Source organism: Somniosus microcephalus, unplaced genomic scaffold (genome assembly GCF_052327205.1).
Source record: "Somniosus microcephalus isolate GS21.2 unplaced genomic scaffold, FLI_Smic_1.0 unresolved_chr3, whole genome shotgun sequence".
NCBI classification, from domain to species: Eukaryota; Metazoa; Chordata; class Chondrichthyes; order Squaliformes; family Somniosidae; genus Somniosus; species Somniosus microcephalus.
Window position 1 is genome coordinate 14,759,164 of NW_028225181.1, and position 22,956 is coordinate 14,782,119.

At 49.0% G+C, this 22,956-nt stretch overlaps 1 protein-coding gene across 1 annotated transcript in view; it reads left to right on the forward strand.

Moving 5' to 3' along the window:
* The window catches only part of LOC147091217 (uncharacterized), an 80,206-nt gene that overhangs the window by 8,836 nt on the left and 48,414 nt on the right, over positions 1–22,956 (forward strand). The window contains exon 2 of the mRNA XM_085976681.1: positions 192–368. Coding sequence (XP_085832807.1) covers positions 192–368 — 177 coding nt within the window. The remainder of the gene's footprint in view (positions 1–191; positions 369–22,956) is intronic.

Here is a 22,956-nt window from a genome sequence, read left to right on the forward strand (position 1 = left end):
TGGAGTGACAGCTGACACTGGGAGTGAGTTTAGTCCCAATAAACAGGGCAACAGAGAATACAGAACAATTTAATATTAAAGTAAGTAATTCAAGCACACTCACTATTTGCAAAAATAATCAAATTAAATGTAATTATTGTCACAAAAATGCTCCCCCTGTATTCTGGAATTAAAATAAATCATTTTTCTAGTGACAGTCTCTGGGAGTGAGCAATATCTCAGGAAGGTGGAGAGAGAGAAGTCGAATCATCGCCACACTCACTGGGACTGGAGAAATGTCGCGGGGTTCACAGAGCAGATCTGGTGGGACCAAGACCCCCAGTGTCGGAGACAGGATAAAACAGAAAGCTTCAGCAATGATTGGAAAGGTGAGGTTCTTTACTGAGATTCCCATCAGTCCAGGATTTTTCCGAGGTGGGAATCTAACCAGATTGCAGGAGTTGTTCAACATCTGCCGTCAGGCTCCGCCTTTGATGTGGCAAGTTGAGTGGAGCTTAACTCAGATAAACCTTGCTCGTACCGCACCCAGGATTGTTTGACACTTACATGTAGAGGGATCTTTATTCTGTATTCACTCCATGCTGTACCTGAGCCGGTTGTGCTTCATTGTGTAGTGTCAAGGGAGCTGGATGCTGCATTGAATACATGTTGTATGAGAGGGAGCTTTACTCTATATGTCACCCATGCTGTACTTGCCCTTGGACTGTTTGGGCAGTTTAATGGGAGCTTTACTCTGTGTATAAGTCATTCCATATGCTGGAAGATTTCAATGGACTGGTCTGGCGGGCAGAAAAGTGGCAAATGAAATTCAATCTGGAGAAGTTTGAGGTAATGCATTTGGGGAGGGCTAACAAGGCAAGGTACCCCAGACTCCTAGGAACAGGAGTAGGCCATACAGCCCCTCGAGCCTGTTCCGCCATTCAGTAAGGTCACGACTGATCTGTGATCTAACTCCATATACCCGCCTTTGGCCCATATCCCTTCATACCTGAGGTTAACAAAAAGCTCTCAATCTCTGATTTAAAATTAACAATTGACCTCGCATCAATTGCCGTTTGTGGAAGAGAGTTCCAAACTTCTACCACCCTGTGTGTGTAGAAGTGTTTCCTAATTTCACTCCTGAAACGTCTGCTTCTAATTTTTAGACTGTGCCCCCAGTCCTAGAATCCTAAACCAGTGGAAATAGTTTGTCTATCTGTTCACCTTAATATCCTGAAAACTTCCATCAGATCATTCCTGAACCGTCTAAATTCTAGGGAATACAACGCTTATTTGTGTAATCTCTCCTCGTAACTTAACCCTTGAAGTCCAGGTATCATTCTGGTAAACCTACGCTGCACTCCCTCCAAGGCCAATATTTCCTTCCAATGGTGTGGTGCCCAGAACTGCTCACAGTGCTCCAGGTGTGGTCTAACCAGGGTTTTGTACAGCTGCTGCATAACTTCTACCCACTTGTACTCTAGTCCTCTCGATATAAAGGCCAGCATTCCATTAGGCTTTTTGATTATTTTCTGTACCTGTCCATGACATTTTAATGATCTGTGTACCTGAACCCCCCAAGTTTCGATGGACCTACACTGTTTTTAGCTTTTCACATTTAGAAAATACCCTGTTCTATCCTTTTGGGGTCCAAAGTGAATGACCTCACATTTGCTTACATTGAAATCCATTTGCCACAGTTTTGTCCATTCAATTAATCTATCAATATCCCTTTGTAATTTTATGTTTTCATCTACACTGCCTACAATGCTGCCTATCTTTGTGCTGTCTGCAAATTTGGATATATCACTTTCTATAACATCATCTAAGTCATTACCAATATTGTGAATAGTTGTGGCCCCAAAACAGATCACTGCAAAGACCACAAGTCTCGTCCTGCCAATTTGAGTACCTACGCTGTATCCTGAAGTTTTATAAGGAGTTATAAAGGTTTATGCTCGGTTATATAAATTATTATAAAAGAATATAATGTATTATAATGATATATAAAGTTTGATAATAGAATATACAGGAAGCTTTGGTTTATCTGGAGGTTAACTCTCCGGAATGCTCGATCCACCGGCAAAAATCAGGAGCCGTTTCGTTCGTTTTTTTTTCTTCTCGTGGCTTTTTTTTCACCAGTCAAGCTCTGCAAGGTCTCACACAAGCTGTTGCTAAGCTACAGAGACGCTTGCAAGGTACGTCCGACTGTTTAGAAGCTGTTGCTAAGCAACAGGTTTTGTTGATTCACACGGAGATTTTCAGCTCCGTATGTTTCAACATTAACACCGGTTTGTCCGGCAGTTTTGATGGGACGGCAACAGCTCGGTCCCGTCGGTGCCGGATATCACAACGTTTCCTGTAAAGTGTTATGATGAATTGTAAAGGGAGATAAATGGTTATACAAATTATAAAGGGATATAAATGGGGTACAAAGTGATACAATGTATGATGATAAACGGACATAATCATTTGCCAAAGCTTTATAAAGTGTTATTAAGGATTATAATGATTTAAAAAAGGTTATAAGGCTCCCTCTGCACTACCGCATTAAACACTCCCAGGGCAGGTACAGCACAGGGTTAGGTACAGAGTAAAGCTCCCTCTACACTGTCCCACCAAACATTCCAAGGCAGGTACAGCACGGGTTAGATACAGAGTAAAGCTTCCTCTACACTGCCCCATCCAACACTCCCAGGGCAGGTACAGCACGGGTTAGATACAGAGTAAAGCTCACTCTACATTGTCCCATCAAACACTCCCAGGGCAGGTACAGCACGGGTTAGATACAGAGTAAAGCTCCCTCTACACTGTCCCATCAAACGCTCCCAGGGCAGGTACAGCACAGGGTTAGATACAGAGTAAAGCTCCCTCTACACTGCCCCATCAAACACTCCCAGGGCAGGTACAGCACGGGTTAGGTACAGAGTAAAGCTCCCTCTACATTGTCCCATCAAACACTCCCAGGGCAGGTACAGCACGGGTTAGATACAGAGTAAAGCTCCCTCTACACTGCCCCATCACACACTCCCAGGGCAGGCACAGCACGGGTTAGATACAGAGTAAAGCTTCCTCTGCACTGCCCCATCAAACACTCCCAGGGCAGGTACAGCACGGGTTAGATACAGAGTAAAGCTCCCTCTACATTGTCCCATCAAACACTCCCAGGGCAGGTACAGCACGGGTTAGATACAGAGTAAAGCTCCCTCTACACTGCCCCATCAAACACTCCCAGGGCAGGTACAGCACGGGTTAGATACAGAGTAAAGCTCCCTCTACACTGCCCCAACACACACTCCCAGGGCAGGTACAGCACGGGTTAGATACAGAGTAAATCTCCGTCTACACTGTCCCATCAAACATTCCAAGGCAGGTACAGCACAGGTTAGATACAGAGTAAAGCTCCCTCTACACTGTCCCATCAAACACTCCCAGGACAGGTACAGCACGGGTTAGATACAGTATAAAGCTCCCTCTACACTGCCCCAACACACACTCCCAGGGCAGGTACAGCACGGGTTAGATACAGAGTAAATCTCCGTCTACACTGTCCCATCAAACATTCCAAGGCAGGTACAGCACAGGTTAGATACAGAGTAAAGCTCCCTCTACACTGTCCCATCAAACACTCCCAGGACAGGTACAGCACGGGTTAGATACAGTATAAAGCTCCCTCTACACTGCCCCAACACACACTCCCAGGGCAGGTACAGCATGGGTTAGATACAGAGTAAATCTCCGTCTACACTGTCCCATCAAACATTCCAAGGCAGGTACAGCATGGGTTAGATACAGAGTAAAGCTCCCTCTACACTGCCCCAACACACACTCCCAGGGCAGGTACAGCACGGGTTAGATACAGTATAAAGCTCCCTCTACACTGCCCCAACAAACACTCCCAGGGCAGGTACAGCACGGGTTAGATACAGAGTAAATCTCCCTCTACACTGTCCCATCAAACATTCCAAGGCAGGTACAGCACGGGTTAGATACATAGAATCACAGAATGCTACAGCATGGAAGGAAGCAATTTTGGCCCATCGTGTCCGCGCCAGCCAACAAAGAGCTGTCAAGCCTAATCGCACTTCCCAGCTCTTGGTCCGTAGCCCTGCAGGTTAGAGCATCCCCAGTGCACATCCAAATTCTTTTTAAATGTCGTTAGGGTTCCTGCCTCTACCACCCTTTCAGGCAGTGGGTTTCAGACACACACAACCCTCTGGGTGAAGAAATTTCCTGTCGTATCCCCTCTAAACCTTCCACCAATTACTTTAAATCTCTACCCCTGGCTTTTGACCCCTCTGCTAAGGGAAATAGGTCCATTCTATCCACTTTATCCATGGCCTTCATAATTTTATTCACCAAAATAAGGTCTCCTCTCAGCCTCCTCTGTTCCCAGGAAAACAGACCCAGCCTATCCAGTCTTTCCTCATAGCAAAATTCTCTACTCCCGGCAACATCCTTGTAAATCTCTTGTGTACCCTCTCTAGTGCAATCACATCTTTCCTGTAATGTGGTGACTAGAACTGCCCGCAGTACGCTAGCTGAGGCCTAACTAGTTGAAGCATAATCCCCCCTGCTCTTGTATTCTATGCCACGGCTAATGAAGGCAAGCATTCCGTATGCCTTCTTAACCACCTTATCTACCTCACCTGCTACCTTCAGGGATCTGTGGACATGTGGTCACTTTGTTCCTCTACACTACTCAGTGACGTACCATTTATTGTGAATTCCCTTTCTTTTTTGGCCCTCCCCAAATGCATGACCTCACACTTCTCCGGATTGAATTCCATTTGCCACTGTTCTGCCCAACTGACCAATTTACTGATATCTTCCTGCAGTCTGCAGCTTCCTTCTTCAGTATCAACCACACAGCCGATTTTAGTATCATCTGCAAACTTCTTAATCATACCCCATATATTCAAGTCTATATCATTGATGTATACCACAAAAATCAAGGGACCTAGAACTGAGCCCTGCGGAACCCCACTGGAGACAGTCTTCTGGTCACAAACATACAGAGTACTGCTCTCTCTACAATGTCCCAGCAAACGTTACCAGGCAGGGACAGCCCGGGTTAAATACCGAGTAAAACTCCCTCTATACTATCCCATCAAACACTCACAGGACAAGTACACCATGGGTTTGACGCAGAGTAAAGGTCCTTCTAAAAATTCCCATTCAGCACTCCCAGGACAAGTACAGCACGTGTTAGATAAAGAGTAAAGCAGCCTCTTCGCAATCCCATCATAAACTGCCAGGGAAGATACAGCAGAGGGATAGATACAGAGTAAAGCTCCATCTACACTGTTCCATCAAACACTCCCAGGGCAGGTACACCACGGGTTAGATACAGAGTAAAGCTCTCTCTACACTGTCCCATCAAACACTCCCAGGGCAGGTACAGCACGGTTTAGATACAGAGTAAAGCACCCTCTACACTGCCCCTTCAAACACTCCCAGGGAAGGTACAGCACAAGATGGATACAGAGTAAAGCTCCCTCTACATCCTCCATCAAACACTCCCAGGGCAGGTACAGCACGGGTTAGATACAGAGTAATGCTCCCTGTATACTATTCCATCAATCACTCCCAGGGCAGGGACAGCATGGGTTAGTTACAGAGTAAAACTCCCTTTACACTGTCCCATCAAACACTCCCATGTCAGGTACACCACGGGGTTAGATACAGAGGAATGCTCCCTCTACACTGTCCCATCAAACAATCCCCGGGCTCATAAGAACATAAATAGGAGCAGGAATAGACCACTTGGCCCCTCGAGCCTTCTCCGCCATTCAGTAAGATCATGGCTGATCTTGGGCTCAAAGCCAATTCTGCTCCCGCTCCTCATAACCTTCACTCCCTTATCTTGCAAAAATCTGTCTATCTCCACCTTAAATGTATTTAATGACCCAGCCTCCACAACTATTTGGGGCAGAGAATTCCACAGATTTACGACATTCTAAGAAGAAATTCCTCCTCATCTCAATTCTAAAAGGATGACCCTTTATTCTAAAACTGTGCCCCCGCGTTCTAGATTTCCCCACGAGGGGAAACATCCTCTCTGCATCTACCTTGTCGAGCCCCCTCAGTATCTTATATGTTTCAATAAGATCACCTCTCATTCTTCTAAATTCCAATGAGTATAGGCCCAGCCTGCTCAACATTTCTTCATAATTCAACCCACTCATCTCTGGAATTAACCTAGTGAATCGTCTCTGAACTGCCTCCAATGCAAGTATATCCTTCCTTAAATAAGGAGACTAAAATTGTACGCAGTACTCCAGGTTTGGTCACACCAATACCCTGTACAGTTGTAGCAGGACTTCGCTGCTTTTATACTCCAACCCCCGTGAAATCAAGGCCAACATTGCATTTGCCTTTTTGATTACTTGCTGTACCTGCATGCTTAACTTTTTGTGTTACTTGCACAAGGACCCCCAGGTCCCTCTGAACTGTAGCATTTTGTAATCTCTCTCCATTTAAATAATAATTTGCTTTTTTTATTTTTCCTGCCAAGTGTATAAGCTCGCACTTTCCCACATTAGACTCCATCTGCCAAATGTTTGCCCACTCAATTAGCCTTCCTATATTCCGTTGCAGGTGCTTTGAGTCCTCTGCACAACTTGCTTTCCCACCCATCTTTGTATCATCCGCAAAATTGTCTCAATTGCACTCGTTCCTTTCCTCCAAGACATTAATGTAGATTGTAAATAGTTGAGGCCCCAGCCCCGATCCCTGTGGCACCCCACTAGTTACCGTTTGCCAATGGGAAAATTACCTATTTATCCCAAATATCTGCCTTCTGTGTACAACATGGTTTAGATATAGAATAAAGCTCCCTCTACATTGTCCCATCAAACACTCCCAGGGCAGGTACAGCGCAGTTTAGACGGGACAGTGTAGCGAGAGCTTTACTCTGTATCTACCCCGTGCTGTACCTGCCCTGGGAGTGTTTGATGGGACGGTGTTGATGCAGCTTTACTCTTTATCTAACCAGAGCTGTACCTGGCCTGAGAGTGTTTGATTTTACAGTGTGGATGGAGCTTTACTCTGTTTCTAACCCGTGTTGTGCCTGTCCTGGACTCATTTGTGACAGTGTAGAGGGAGCTTTACTCTGTATCAACGGTATGTTGGCCTTCATTGCAAGTGGATTTGAATACAGGAACAAGGATTTCTTACTACAGTTATACAGGGCCTTGATGAGACCACACTTGGTGTATACTGTGTGCCGCTTTGTTCTCCTTACCTAAGAAAGGATATACATGTCTTAGAGGGAATGCAGCGAATGTTCACCAGACTGATTCCTGGGATGGCAGGACGGTCGTATAGAGAGTTTGGTTCGACTAGCCCTGTATTCACTAGAGTTTAGAAGGAGAGGGGATCTCCTTGGAACTTTTAAAACTCTGACAGGGCTATACAGACTGGATGCAGGGAGGTTGTTTCCCCTGGCTGGGGGGGGGGGGGGGTCGAGATCGTGGGGTCACAGACTCAGGATATGGGGTCTGACATTTGGACTGAGATGAGGAGAAATATCTGCACTCACAGGGTGGTGAATCTGTGGAATTCTCTACCACAGAGGCTGTGGATGGCAAGTCACTGAATATATTTAAGAAGGATGGAGTTCTAGATACAAAAGGCATCAAGGGGTATGAGGAGAGAGCGGGAATTTGAAACTGAGATAGAAGCTCAGCCATGATCATGTTGAATGGCGGAGCAGGCTCGAAGGGCTGAATGGCCGACTCCTGCTCCTACTTTTCTATCTTTCAAACATGGTCTGAACCGGCCCTGGGACTGTTTCATGGGACTCTGTAGATGGGGCTTTACGCTTTATCTAACCTGTACTGTACCAGCCCTGGGAGGGTTTGATGGGACAGTGTTGAGGGAGCTTTACTTTGTATCAAACATGGTCTGAACCTTCGCTGGGAGAGTTTGATGGTGCAGTGTAGAGGGAGCTTTAATCTGTATCTAACCCATGCTGTACCTGCCCTGGGAGTGTTTGCTGGGACAGTGTAGAGGGAGCTTTACTCTGTGTCTAACCCATGTGTAAGCACCCTCGGAGCGTTTGATTGGCAATATCGAGTGCGCTTTACTCTGTATCTAACATGTGCTGTACCTGCCCTGGGAGTGTTTGCTGGGACAGTGTAGAGGGTGCTTTACTCTGTATCTAACCCGTGCTGTACCTGCCCTGGGAGTGTTTGCTGGGACAGTGTAGAGTGTGCTTTACTCTGTATCTAACCCGTGCTGTACCTGCCCTGGGAGTGTTTGCTGGGACAGTATAGAGGGTGCTTTACTCTGTATCTAACCCATGTGTAAGCACCCTCTGAGCGTTTGATTGGCAATATCGAGTGCGCTTTACTCTGTATCTAACACGTGCTGTACCTGCCCTGGGAGCGTTTGATTGGGCTCTCTAGATGGGGCTTTATGCTTTATCTAACCCGTGCTGTACCTGCCCTGGGAGTGCTTTATGGGACAGTGATGAGGGAGCTTTACTGTGTCTAACTCGTGTTGTACCTATCCTGGGAGAGTTTTATGGGGCAGTGTTGGGGCAGATTTACTCTACATCTAACCTATTCGGCCCTATTGGTTTCTGCCGGTGTTTATCCCCCACACAAGCCTCCTCTCACCCCTCTTCTTTTAATTCTATTAGCAGAACCTTATATTTGTTTCTCCCTCGTGTGCCTGGACCATGACCCCACTAGCAAACATCAAGCCATTGTTTCCAAGTGTGTCACTGACCTCATCTCCTCCGGAGATCTTCCCTCCATGGCCGCCAACCTCACAGTCCCCCAACCCCGCACAGCCCGCTTCTACCTCCTTCCCAAGATCCACAAACAGGACTGGCCTGGTAGACCCATCGTTTCAGCATGTTCTTGCCCCACAGAACATATCTCTTCCTGTCTCGACTCTATTTTTTCTCCCCTTGTCCAGTCTCTTCCCACCTACATTCACGACTCTTCCGACGCCCTCCGTCACTTTAACAGTTTCCAGTTTCCTGGCCCCAACTGTCTCCTTTTCACCATGGACGTCCAATCCCTCTACACCTCCATCCCCCACCAGGACGGCCTTCGGGCGCTCCGTTTCTTCCTTTAACAGAGGCCCAACCTGTCCCCATCCACCACCACCATCCTCCGCCTGGCTGAACTTGTTCTCACATTGAAGAACTTCTCCTTTGACTCCACTCACTTCCTCCAAATTAAAGGTGTTGCTATGGGAACCCGCATGGGCCCTAGCTATGCCTGTCTGTTCATGGGATATGTGGAACATTCTTTGTTCCAGTCCTACTGAGGTCCCCTCCCTCACGTCTCTTTCCGGTACATCGATGACTGTATTGGTGCCGTTTCCTGCTCTCGCCCTGAACTGGATAAGTTCATTCACTTTACTTCCAATTTCCACCCTGCCCTCACCTTCACATGGTCCATCTCCGACTCGTCCCTTCCCTTCCTTGACTTCTCCATCTCCATTTCTGGCGATCGGCTTTCAACAAACATCCACTACAAGCCCACCGACTCCCACAGCTACCTGGATTACACTTCCTCCCACCCCACTTCCTGTAAGGACTCTATTCCATTCTCCCAGTTTCTCCGTCTCCGCCGCATCTGTTCTGACGATGCCACCTTCCATACTAGTGCATCTGACTTGTCTTCCTTTATTCTCAACCGAGGATTCCCCTCTACCATGGTTGAGGCGGCCCTTGACCGTGTCCGTTCTATTTCCCGCACTTCTGCTCTCACCCCTTCCCCCTCCCCCCCAGAACCACGATCGGGTTCCCCTTGTCCTCACCTTTCACCCCACCAGCCGCCACATTCAATGGATCATCCTCCGCCATTTCTGCCACCTCCAACGTGATCCCACCACTAAACACATCTTCCCCTCACCTCCCCTTTCAGCATTCCGAAGGGACCGCTCCCTCCGCGACACCCTGGTCCACTCCTCACTCACCCACAACAGCCCTGCTCCTTCACCTGGCACCTTCCCGTGCAAGCGCAGGAGATGCAACACATGCCCTTTTACCTCCTCCCTTCCCACTGTCCAGGGCCCCAAACACCCCTTCCAGGTGAAACAGCGATTTACTTGTACTTCTTGCAATTTAATATACTGTATTCGCTGCTCATGATGCGGTCTCCTCTACATTGGGGAGACCAAACGCAGATTGGGCGACCGCTTTGCGGAACACCTCCGTTCAGTCCGTAAGGGTGACCCCGAGCGTCCGGTCGCCTGTCACTTTAATTCACCGCTTCACTCCCACACAGATCTCTCTGTCCTCGGGCTATTGCATTGTTCCAATGAAGCTCAACGTAAGCTCGAGGAACAGCACCTCATCTTTCGATTGGGCAGTTTGCAGCCTGCCAGACTCAACATTGAGTTCAACAATTTCAGATAATTATCCCTGCCCCCATTTTTCATGCAGTATGATTTTTGCCATTCCCATTTGCAACATTTTATCTTTCCTGCCTCTTACAAAAGTACAGGATGTTCTTTCTACTCCTTCCTCCCCTCCTAACACCCTGCCACCCCCCCCCTTGTCTCTGCACCTGCTTAATATCTGTTACATCTCCAGCTTTTTCCAGTTCTGATGAAGGGTCCCAGACCTGAAACGTTAACTCTGTTTCTCTCTCCACGGATGCTGCCTGGCCTGCTGAGTATTTCCAGCATTATCTGTTATCTTAAATGCATGTATAATATCCACCTCAACTACTCCCTGTGGTAGTGAGTTCCACATTCTCACCTCTCTTTAGGTGAAGAATTACTCCTGAATTCTCTACAGGATTTATCAGTGACTATCTTATATTGATCCAAATCCAAATACACCACATCCACTGGTTGTCCCTTATCTATTCTACCAGTTATATCCTCAGAAATCTCCAGTAGTTTTGTCAAACACGATTTCCTTTTCATAAATCCACGTTGACTTTATCTAATCCCGTTGATATTTTCTAAGTGTCCTGTTATCACAGCCTTTATAATAGACTCTAGCATTTTCCCTACTACTGATGTTAGGCAAACTGGCCTGCAGTTCCCTGTTTTCTCTCTCACTCCATTTTTAAATAGTGGGGTTACATTTGCAGGAACTGTTCCATAATCTATAGAATTTTGGAAGATGACAACCAATGTATCCACTATTTCCATGTCTACCTCTTTAAGTACTCTGGGATGCAGATTATCAGGCCCTGGGGATTTATCAGCTTTCAGTCCCATTTATTTCTCCAGCACTTTTTTGCTAATACTAATTTCCTTTAATTCCTCCCTCTCACTAGACCCTTGCTTCCCTAGCATTTCCTGGAAGTTATTTGTGTCCTCTGCCGTGAAGACAGAACCAAAGTATTTTTGCTCGACCATTTCCTTGTTCTCCGTTATAAATTCTCCAGTTTCTGACTGTAAGGGACCTGTATAATCTTTTTCTTTTTACTTACTTGTAGAAAATTTTACAATCCGCTTTTATGTTCCTTGCAAATTTATTCTCATACTCTCTTTATCCCCTCTTAACCAATCTCTTGTTCTTTTTTTGCTGAACTCTAAACTGCTCCCAATCCTCAGGCTTGCTACTTTTTCTGGCAATTTTATATGACTCCTCTTTGGATCTAATACTATCCTTAGATTCTTTTGTTAGCCATGGTTGGGCCGCTTTTCCTTTGTGTTTTTGCGCCAGAAAGGAATGTATAACGGTTGCAATTCTTGCATTCGTTCCTTAAATGTTAGCCATTGCCTATCCACCGTTATGCCTTTTAATGGAGCTCCCCAATCTATCATTGCCAACTCACTCCTCATACCATCGTAGTTTACTTTGTTTAGATTTAGGGCCCTAGTTTCGGATTGGACTTCTTCACTTTCCATTTTAATGAAGAGTTCTATCATGTTATGGTCACTCTTTCCTAAAGGGCCCCGAACAACAAGAGTATTAATTGACCCCTTCTCATTGCACAATAACCAATCTAGGACAGCCTGTTCCCTAGTTGGCTCCTCAACGTTCTGGTCTAAAATTCCATCTCGTACACATTCCAGGAATTCATCCTCCACAGTATTATTGCTAATTTGCTTTGGCCAGTCTATCTGTAGATTAACGTACCCTTGTTACATGCATCTGTAATTTCCTCTTTGATGCCATCCCCTACATTACCACTACTGTTTGGAGGCCTGTAGACAACTCCCAACAATGTTTTCTGCCCCCTGGTGGTGTTTAGCTCCACCCAGACTGATTCTACATCTTGATTTTCTGAGCCAATATCCTTTTTCACTATTGCTCTGATTTCATCCTTTACTAACAAGGCCACCCCACCTCCTTTTCCTGTTCGCCTGCTCTTCCTAAATAGCGAATATCCTTGGATATTCAGCTCCCAGCCTTGGTCACCCTGCAGCCATGTCTCCATTATTGCAATTATATCGCATCCGTTTACATCTATTTGCGCTGTTAATTCGTCTACCTTCTTACGAATGCTTCGTACATTCAGATAGCGTGCATTTAGATTTATCTTTTTAACATTTTTGGACATCTTAACATTTTATTGTACTATGGCCCTTTTTGTTGTAATACCGTTTTTTCTTACCTGGACCCTATTTGTTAGTGCACTCCTTTGTACGCTCTGTCCCTTCCTGAGACAATCTAGTTATCCTTAGCCCAATCACTTTCCTGCATTGCTTCCTTGGCATTTATCTGTAGCATTATTTTTTTCTCTCCCCCAGGACCCTCCACCACCCCCCCTTATTTAGTTTAAAGCCCCATCTACCTCCCTAGTTACTGAATTCGCTAAAATTCTAGTCCCAGCATGGTTCAGGGATGATTCACCCAATTAGCCCAGTTTCCTGCTCCAGACAACTGTCCAATGACCCCTTTGTTAGGGAGGGTGTGAATCAGCCCTGGTTCATGCTCCTGATCCCTGTCCAGTTAGCCCTGGATTAGGGAGGGGGTGAATCAGCCCTGGTTCATGCTCCTGATCCCTGTCCAGTTAGCCCTGGATTAGGGAGGGGGTGAATCAGCTCAGGGAGCAGGAACCTGGGCTGAGTCACACCCTCCCTAACAAAGTGGTCATTGGAAAGTGATCCGGAGCAGGAGACCGTGCTAATTCACCCCCTCCCTAACCCAAGGGTCATTGGACTGGGATCAGGAGCAGGAGACCGGGCTAATTCACCCCCTCCCTAACCCAAGGGTCATTGGACTGGGATCAGGAGCAGGAGACCTGTATAATTCACCCCCTCCCTAACAAAGCGATCATTAGACAGTGATCAGGAGCAGGAGACCGTGCTAATACACCCCCTCCCTAACCCAGGGGCCATTGGACTGGGATCAGGAGCAGGAGACCGTGCTAATTCACCCCCTCCCTAAACCAGGGGTCATTGGACTGGGATCAGGAGCAGGAAACCGGGCTAATTCATCCCCTCCCTAACCCAGGGGTCATTGGACTGGGAGCAGGAGACCTGTATAATTCACCCCCTCCCTAAAAAAGGGGTCATTGGAAAGTGATCTGGAGCAGGAGACCTGTATAATTCACCCCCTCCCTAACCCAGGGGTCATTGGACTGGGATCAGGAGCAGGAGACCGGGCTAATTCACCCCCTCCCTAACCCAGGGGTCATTGGACTTGGATCAGGAGCAGGAGACCGGGCTAATTCACCCCCTCCCTAACCCAGGGGTCATTGGACTTGGATCAGGAGCAGGAGACCTGTATAATTCACCCCCTCCCTAACCCAGGGGTCATTGGACTGGGATCAGGAGCAGGAGGCCGGGTTAATTCAATTCAATTCAATTTAATTCAAATCGCTTTATTGGCATGACAAGTTACATCTTATGTTGCCAAAGCATCGGAAAACATTCATGTTTGTTCACAAAAATACAGATCTATCCATACAGTGTATAAACAGATATATCCCTGAGTGTATAAATGTACTTTCATATAATTCATATATACTCTTATCTTATCTTTAGTGGTTGTCCCTCTGTTTATGGCAAGCTGTAACATAGTTTGCCGCTAGTGTTATGCAACTTCTCTCTTCCCCCTAGTAGGTATGGGAGTTTTTGGTTGTCATTCAATTTTCTGAATTCCGGGCATATTTTTGTAAATTTTGGGTAGAAATTCGCCCTTATGCCCTGATATTTTCTACAAGCTGTGGGGAAGTGCATCTCTGTCTCCACCATTCCCTGACTGCAGTGAGGGCATATCCTGTCCTCTCTTGGTAGCCGGGTCTGCCTGTGTCTACCTTTTTCGATCTCCAGGCTATGTTCACTAAGTCTGTACATTGTCAGGATTTTTCTCAGTTTGCTGTCCTTTACCATGGTCAGGTAATCAGCTATGTTCTATTGTCTGTTTAGGGCCAAGTAGCAATTGAGTTTGCTTTGGGTTTTTGTTGTTTCTGCCCAATATGTCAGATACTTTTCCTTTTGCTTAGCGACGATTGTGTTGGGTCGAATTCTTTGTGTTACGCTGTCACTGTCCTGTGGCTGGTTATTGTTAGTAGTGTTAGTTACTTCACTGAGTCCCAGGACTAGTTGACTGAGGGTATTCTTCTTTATGGTCAGCTCTTGGCATTTCAGGGCGTCGTAGTGATAGCATTGGGGGTTGCTCATTTGTAGGTGATTCCAAAATTTGGTGGCTCTTTTTTGGATAGTGATTATTAATGGATACTGGCCTAGTTCCGCCCTGCATGCATTGTTTACTGTTTTCCTTTGAGTCCGGATGATACTTTTACAGAATTCTGCATGTAGGATCTCAATTGGGTGTTTGTCCCATTTTGCAAATTCTTGTTGTGTTAGCGGTCCCCATACCTCACTGCCATAGAGTGCAATTGGTTCAATTACTGATTTGAAAATTTTTAGCCAAATGCGAATTGGGATTTCTATTTGGATTGATTTTTTAATGGCATAGAAAGCCCTTCTTGCTTTCTCTTTCAGTTCATTCACAGCCAGTTTGAAGTTTCCCATAGAACTGATTTTTAAGCCCAAGTATGTCTAGTTAGTGGTTTGTTCAATTTTGGTTGTTCCTCGTGTGAAATTTATTTTGGGTCCCTGATGTCTGGATCTTTGCTGGAACACAAGGACTTTGGTTTTTGGGGATTTATTGTCAGGGCCCAAGTCTGGCAGTACGACTCCAGCAGATCCAGGTTCTGCTGTAGACCCTCCTTAGTTGGTGACAGCAGAACCAGGTCGTCTGCATAGAGGAGGAATTTAACCTTGGATTCATATAGGGTGAGGCCGGGTGCTGTAGATTGTTCAAGTAGTTTTGCCAATTCATTTATGTAAATATTAAAGAGCGTCGGTGAGATTGGCGAGCCCTGCGTCACCCCCCGCCCCTGTGGGAAGTATTTTGTTTGTTTGTCTCCAATTTTAACTGCACATTTGTTGTTTGTATACATTGATTTAATTACATCATATGTTTTTCCCTCTACCCCGCTTTCGATAAGTTTCAGGAATAAACCGTCATGCCAGATGGAGTCGAAAGCCTTCTGGAAATCTATAAAGCATGCGTAGATTTTGCTTTTGTTATGGTGAACGTGTTTGTCAATTAGGGTCTGTAGGGTGAAGATATGATCTGATGTTCTATAGTTTGGCAGGAATCCAATTTGACTTTTACTCAAGACATTGTGCTCCTGAAGGAAGTTTATAAGTCTTTTGTTTATGATGCTACAGAATACCTTCCCCAGGTTACTGTTTACACAGATGCCTCGATAGTTATTTGGGTCGACTTTGTCCCCACTTTTGTATATGGGCGTTATGAGTCCTTTGTTCCAGATATCAGGGAAGTAACCGACACTCAGAACCAAGTTGAAGAGTTTTAGGATAGCCAGTTTCATTTTGTCGTCTGTCTGTTTAATCATCTCGTTTAGTATGCCGTCTGGCCCGCAAGCTTTTCCTGGTCGCAGGTCCTTGAGTTTTTCAAAAAGTTCTTTTTCTTGTATTATGGAGTCTAGCGGGTTTTGGTTCTCTTTTATGGCCATTTCTAGCTTTTCCAGTTTTTTGCATATTTGGTGTTGCTCTGGTCTTAGTGTGTTTTTCTGGTATAATTTTTCAAAGTGGTTTTCCCATGTGTCCCCGTTTTGAATGGCCAAGTCGTCGTGTTGTTTTTTGTGTAGTGTATTCAAGTTGTCCCAGAAACAATTGGAATCAATGGATTCCTCCATGGAGCTGAGTGTATTCTTAATATATTGCTCTTTTTTGGTTCTGAGTGTGTTTCTGTATTGTGTTAGTGTCTGACAATAAGTGAGGCGTAGTTCCTCGTTTTCTGGGTGTCTGTGTTTTTGGTTTGATATCTTTCTAAGTTTTTTCCTCATGTTATGGCAATCTGTGTCAAACCATTTTTCATAGTTTTTTGTTTTGGGCTTGTTCTTGCGAGCTTTCAACTTTGCACTTTTTGCCAAATTATCAAAAATATTGTTTAGGTTACTTACTGCCCGGTTTACGCCTTCTTTATTGTGAGTGTATATGTTATCCAGAAAGGTGTCCAAGAGAGCTTGAGTTGATGCATTGCTAATTGTTTTCTGGTATTTTTCCGTGTCGTTTTTGGCCCATCTGTACGATTTTTTGGTGTTGTACAGTTTACTGGGTTGTGTTTCTATGTTGTTTGTTTCTGTCTTTTTGAGATACATAGTAATTTGACTGTGGTCTGACAGTGTTGTTTGTGGTTTGACTGTGAATGCTCTGAAAGCGGATGGGTCCAAATCTGTAATCATATAGTCTACTGTGCTGCAGCCAAGAGGTGAGCAATAGGTCGATCTTCCTAGGAGGTCTCCTATGAACCTACCATTGACAATGTACAGACACATGCTTCGACAGAGCTGTCGGAGCTGTTTTCCGTTGGTATTTGTCTGCTTGTCGCAGTTATGCCTGTATGGAAGGGAAGGGATATCAAAGTGGTTATTCCCGAATACGTAATTGTTTCCCTGATTATTGGTGAAGTCTGGTTCTTCGCCCGTTCTTGAATTGAGGTCCCCACAGATCAACATGTTCCCCTGACCCTGGTATTGGATAATTTCCCCCTTCAAGTTGGAGAATGTGTCCTCTCCCTAACAAAGGGGTCATTGGACTGGGATCAGGAGCAGGAGACCGTGCTAATTCACCCCCTCCCTAACACAGGGGCCATTGGACTGGGATCAGGAGCAGGAGACCGTGCTAAATCACCCCCTCGCTAACCCAGGGGTCATTGGATTGGGATCAGGAGCAGGAGACCGGGCTAATCCACCCCCTCCCTAACCCAGGGGACATTGGACTGGGATCAGGAGCAGGAGACCGTGCTAATTCACTCCCTCCCTAACCCAGGGGTCATTGGACTGGGATCAGGAGCAGAAGACCGTGCTAATTCACTCCCTCCCTAACCCAGGGGTCATTGGACAGGGATCAGGAGCAGGAGACCATGCTAATTCACCCCCTCCCTAACCCAGGGGTCATTGGACTGGGATCAGGAGCAGGAGACCGTGCTAATTCACCCCCTCCCTAACCGAGGGCTCATTGGATTGGGATCAGGAGGAGACCGGGCTAATTCACCTCCTCCCTAACCCAGGGGTCATTGGACAGGGATCAGGAGCAGGAGACCGGGCTAATTCACCCCCTCCCTAACCCAGGGGTCATTGGACTGGGATCAGGAGCAGGAGACCGTGCTAATTCACCCCCTCCCTAACCCAGGGGTCATTGGACTGGGATCAGGAGCAGGAGACCGTGCTAATTCACCCCCTCCCTAACCCAGGGGTCATTGGACTGTGATCAGGAGCAGGAGACCGTGCTAATTCACCCCCTCCCTAACCCAGGGGTCATTGGACTGGGATCAGGAGCAGGAGACCGTGCTAATTCACCCCCTCCCTAACCCAGGGGTCATTGGACTGTGATCAGGAGCAGGAGACCGTGCTAATTCACACCCTCCCTAACCCAGGGGTCATTGGACTGTGATCAGGAGCAGGAGACCGGGCTAATTCACCCCCTCCCTAAGCCAGGGATCATTGGAATGGGATCAGGAGCAGGAGACCGTGCTAATTCAACCCCTCCCTAACCCAGGGGTCATTGGACTGTGATCAGGAGCAGGAGACCGGGCTAATTCACCCACTCCCTAACACAGGGGACATTGGACTGGGATCAGGAGCAGGAGACCGGGCTAATTCACCCCCTCCCTAACCCAGGGGTCATTGGACTGGGATCAGGAGCAGGAGACCGTGCTAATTCACCCCCTCCCTAACCCAGGGATCATTGGATTGGGATCAGGAGCAGGAGACCGTGCTAATTCACCCCCTCCCTAACCCAGGGATCATTGGACTGGGATCAGGAGCAGGAGATCGTGCTAATTCACCCCCTCCCTCACCCAGGGGTCATTGGACTGCGATCAGGAGCAGGAGACCGGGCTAATTCACCACCTCCCTAACCCAGGGGTCATTGGACTGGGATCAGGAGCGGGAGACCGTGCTAATTCAACCTCTCCATAACCCAGGGGTCGATGGACTGGGATCAGGAGCAGGAGACCGGGCTAATTGACCCCCTCCCTAACCCAGGGGTCATTGGACTGGGATCAGGAGCAGGAGACCGGGCTAATTCACCCCCTCCCTAACCCAGGGGTTATTGGACTGGGATCTGGAGCAGGAGACTCTGCTAATTCACCCCCTCCCTAACCCAGGGTTCATTGGACTGGGATCAGGAGCAGGAGACCGGGCTAATTCACCCCCTCCCTAACCCATGGGTCATTGGAATGGGATCAGGAGCAGGAGACCGTGCTAATTCACCCCCTCCCTAACCCAGGGGTCATTGGACTGGGATCAGGTGCAGGAGATCGGGCTAATTCACCCCCTCCCTAACCCAGGGGTCATTGGACTGGGATCAGGAGCAGGAGACCGTGCTAATTCACCCCCTCCCTAACCCAGGGGTCATTGGACTGGGATCAGGAGCAGGAGTCCGTGCGAATTCACCCCCTCCCCAACCCAGGGGTAATTTGACTGTGATCAGGAGCAGGAGACCGTGCTAATTCACCCCCTCCCTAACCCAGGGGTCATTGGACTGGGATCAGGAGCGGGAGACCGTGCTAATTCACCCCCTCCCTAACCCAGGGGTCATTGGACTGGGATCAGGAGCGGGAGACCGTGCTAATTCACCACCTCCCAAACCCAGGGGTCATTGAACTGGGATCAGGAGCGGGAGACCGTGCTAATTCACCCCCTCCCTAACCCCGGGGTCATTGGACTGGGATCAGGAGCGGGAGACCGTGCTAATTCACCCCCTCCCTAACCCAGGGGTCATTGGACTGGGATCAGGAGCAGGAGACCGTGCTAATTCACCGCCTCCCTAACCCAGGGGTCATTGGACTGGGATCAGGAGCGGGAGACCGTGCTAATTCACCCCCTCCCTAACCCAGGGGTCATTGGACTGGGATCAGGAGCGGGAGACCGTGATAATTCACCACCTCCCTAACCCAGGGGTCATTGGACTGGGATCAGGAGCAGGAGACCGGGCTAATTCACCCCCTCCCTAACCCAGGGGTCATTGGACTGGGATCAGGAGCAGGAGACCGTGCTAATTCACCCTCTCCCTAACCCAGGGGTCATTGGACTGGGATCAGGAGCAGGAGACCGGGCTAATTCACCCCCTCCCTAACCCAGGGTACATTGGACTGGGATCAGGAGCAGGAGACCGGGCTAATTCTCAACCTCCCTAACCCAGGGGTCATTGGACTGGGATCAGGAGCAGGAGACCGTGCTAATTCACCCCCTCCCAACCCAAGGGTCATTGGACTGGGATCAGGAGCAGGAGACCGTGCTAATTCACCCCCTCCCTAACCCAAGGGTCATTGGACTGGGATCAGGAGCAGGAGACCGGGCTAATTCACCCCCTCCCTAACCCAGCGGTCATTGGACTGGGATCAGGAGCAGGAGACCGGGCTAATTCACCCCCTCCCTAACCCAGGGGTCATTGGACTGGGATCAGGAGCAGGAGACCGTGTTAATTCACCCCCTCCCTAACCCAGCGGTCATTGGACTGGGATCAGGAGCAGGAGGCCGGGCTAATTCACCCCCTCCCTAACCCAGGGCTCATTGGACTGGGATCAGGAGCAGGAGACCGTGCTAATTCACCCACTCCCTAACCCAGGGGTCATTGGACTGGGATCAGGAGCTGGAGACCGGGCTAATTCACCACCTCCCTAACCCAGGGGTCATTGGACTGGGATCAGGAGCAGGAGACCGGGCTATCTCACCCCTTCCCTAACCCAGGGGTCATTGGAACGTGATCAGGAGCAGGAGACCGTGCTAATTCACCCCCTCCCTAACCCAGGGGTCATTGGACTGAGATCAGGAGCAGGAGACCGGGCTAATTCATCCCCTTCCTAACCCAGCGGTCATTGGACTGGGATCAGGAGCAGGAGACCGTGCTAATTCACCCCTCCCTAACCCAGGGGTCATTGGACTGGGATCAGGAGCAGGAGACCGTGCTAATTCACCCCCTCCCTAACCCAGGGGTCATTGGACTGGGATCAGGAGCAGGAGACCGTGCTAATTCACCCCCTCCCTAACCCAGGGGTCATTGGACTGGGATCGGTAGAAGGAGGCCGTGCTAATTCACCCGCTCACTAACACAGGGGTCATTGGACTGGGATCAGGAGCAGGAGACCGGGCTAATTCACCCCCTCCCTAACCCAGGGGTCATTGGACTGGGATCAGGAGCAGGAGACCGGGCTAATTCACCCCCTCCCTAACCCAGGGGTCATTGGACTGGGATCAGGAGCAGGAGACCGGGCTAATTCACCCCCTCCCTAACCCAGGGGTCATTGGACTGGGATCAGGAGCAGGAGACTGGGTTAATTCAACTCCTCCCTAACCCAGGGGTCATTGGACTGGGATCAGGAGCTGGAGACCGGGCTAATTCAACCCCTCCCTAACCCAGTGGTCATTGGATTGGGATCAGGAGCAGGGAACCGGGCTAATTCACCCCCTCCCTACCCCAGGGGTCATTGGACTGGCATCAGGAGCAGGAGACCGGGCTAATTCACCCCCTCCCTAACCCAGGGGTCATTGGACTGGGATCAGGAGCAGGAGACCGTGCTAATTCACCCCCTCCCTAACCCAGGGTTCAGTGGACTGGGATCAGGAGCAGGAGACCGGGCTAATTCACCCCCTCCCTAACCCAGGGGTCATTGGACTGGGATCAGGAGCAGGAGACCGTGCTAATTCACCCCCTCCCTAACCCAGGGGTCATTGGACTGGGATCAGGAGCAGGAGACCGGGCTAATTCACCCCCTCCCTAACCCAGGGGTCATTGGACTGGGATCAGGAGCAGGAGACCGTGCTAATTCACCCCTCCCTAACCCAGGGGTCATTGGACTGGGATCAGGAGCAGGAGACCGTGCTAATTCACCCCCTCCCTAACCCAGGGGTCATTGGACTGGGATCAGGAGCAGGAGACCGTGCTAATTCACCCCCTCCCTAACCCAGGGGTCATTGGACTGGGATCGGTAGAAGGAGGCCGTGCTAATTCACCCGCTCACTAACACAGGGGTCATTGGACTGGGATCAGGAGCAGGAGACCGGGCTAATTCACCCCCTCCCTAACCCAGGGGTCATTGGACTGGGATCAGGAGCAGGAGACCGGGCTAATTCACCCCCTCCCTAACCCAGGGGTCATTGGACTGGGATCAGGAGCAGGAGACCGGGCTAATTCACCCCCTCCCTAACCCAGGGGTCATTGGACTGGGATCAGGAGCAGGAGACTGGGTTAATTCAACTCCTCCCTAACCCAGGGGTCATTGGACTGGGATCAGGAGCTGGAGACCGGGCTAATTCAACCCCTCCCTAACCCAGTGGTCATTGGATTGGGATCAGGAGCAGGGAACCGGGCTAATTCACCCCCTCCCTACCCCAGGGGTCATTGGACTGGCATCAGGAGCAGGAGACCGGGCTAATTCACCCCCTCCCTAACCCAGGGGTCATTGGACTGGGATCAGGAGCAGGAGACCGTGCTAATTCACCCCCTCCCTAACCCAGGGTTCAGTGGACTGGGATCAGGAGCAGGAGACCGGGCTAATTCACCCCCTCCCTAACCCAGGGGTCATTGGACTGGGATCAGGAGCAGGAGACCGTGCTAATTCACCCCCTCCCTAACCCAGGGGTCATTGGACTGGGATCAGGAGCAGGAGACCGGGCTAATTCACCCCCTCCCTAACCCAGGGGTCATTGGACTGGGATCAGGAGCAGGAGACTGGGTTAATTCAACTCCTCCCTAACCCAGGGGTCATTGGACTGGGATCAGGAGCTGGAGACCGGGCTAATTCAACCCCTCCCTAACCCAGTGGTCATTGGATTGGGATCAGGAGCAGGGAACCGGGCTAATTCACCCCCTCCCTACCCCAGGGGTCATTGGACTGGCATCAGGAGCAGGAGACCGGGCTAATTCACCCCCTCCCTAACCCAGGGGTCATTGGACTGGGATCAGGAGCAGGAGACCGTGCTAATTCACCCGCTCCCTAACCCAGGGTTCAGTGGACTGGGATCAGGAGCAGGAGACCGGGCTAATTCACACCCTCCCGAAGCCAGGGGTCATTGGACTGGGATCAGGAGCAGGAGACCGTGCTAATTCACCCCCTCCCTAACCCAGGGGTCATTTGACTGTGATCAGGAGCAGGAGAACGTGCAAATTCACCACCTCCCTAACCCAGGGGTCAAAGGACTGGGATCAGGAGCAGGAGACCGTGCCAATTCACACCCTCACTAACCCAGGGGATATTGGACTGGGGTCTGGAGCAGGAGACCGTGCTAATTCAGCCCCTCCTTAACTCAGGGGTCATTGGAATGGGATCAGGAGCAGAAGACCGTGCTAATTCACCCCCTCCCTAACCCAGGGGTCATTGGACTGGGATCAGGAGCAGGAGACCGGGCTAATTCACCGCCTCCCTAACCAAGGGGTCATTGGACTGGGATCAGGAGCAGGAGACCGGGCTAATTCCACCCCTCCCTAACCCAGGAATCATTGGACTGGGATCAGGAGCAGGAGACCGGGCTAATTCACCCCCTCCCTAACCCAGGGGTCATT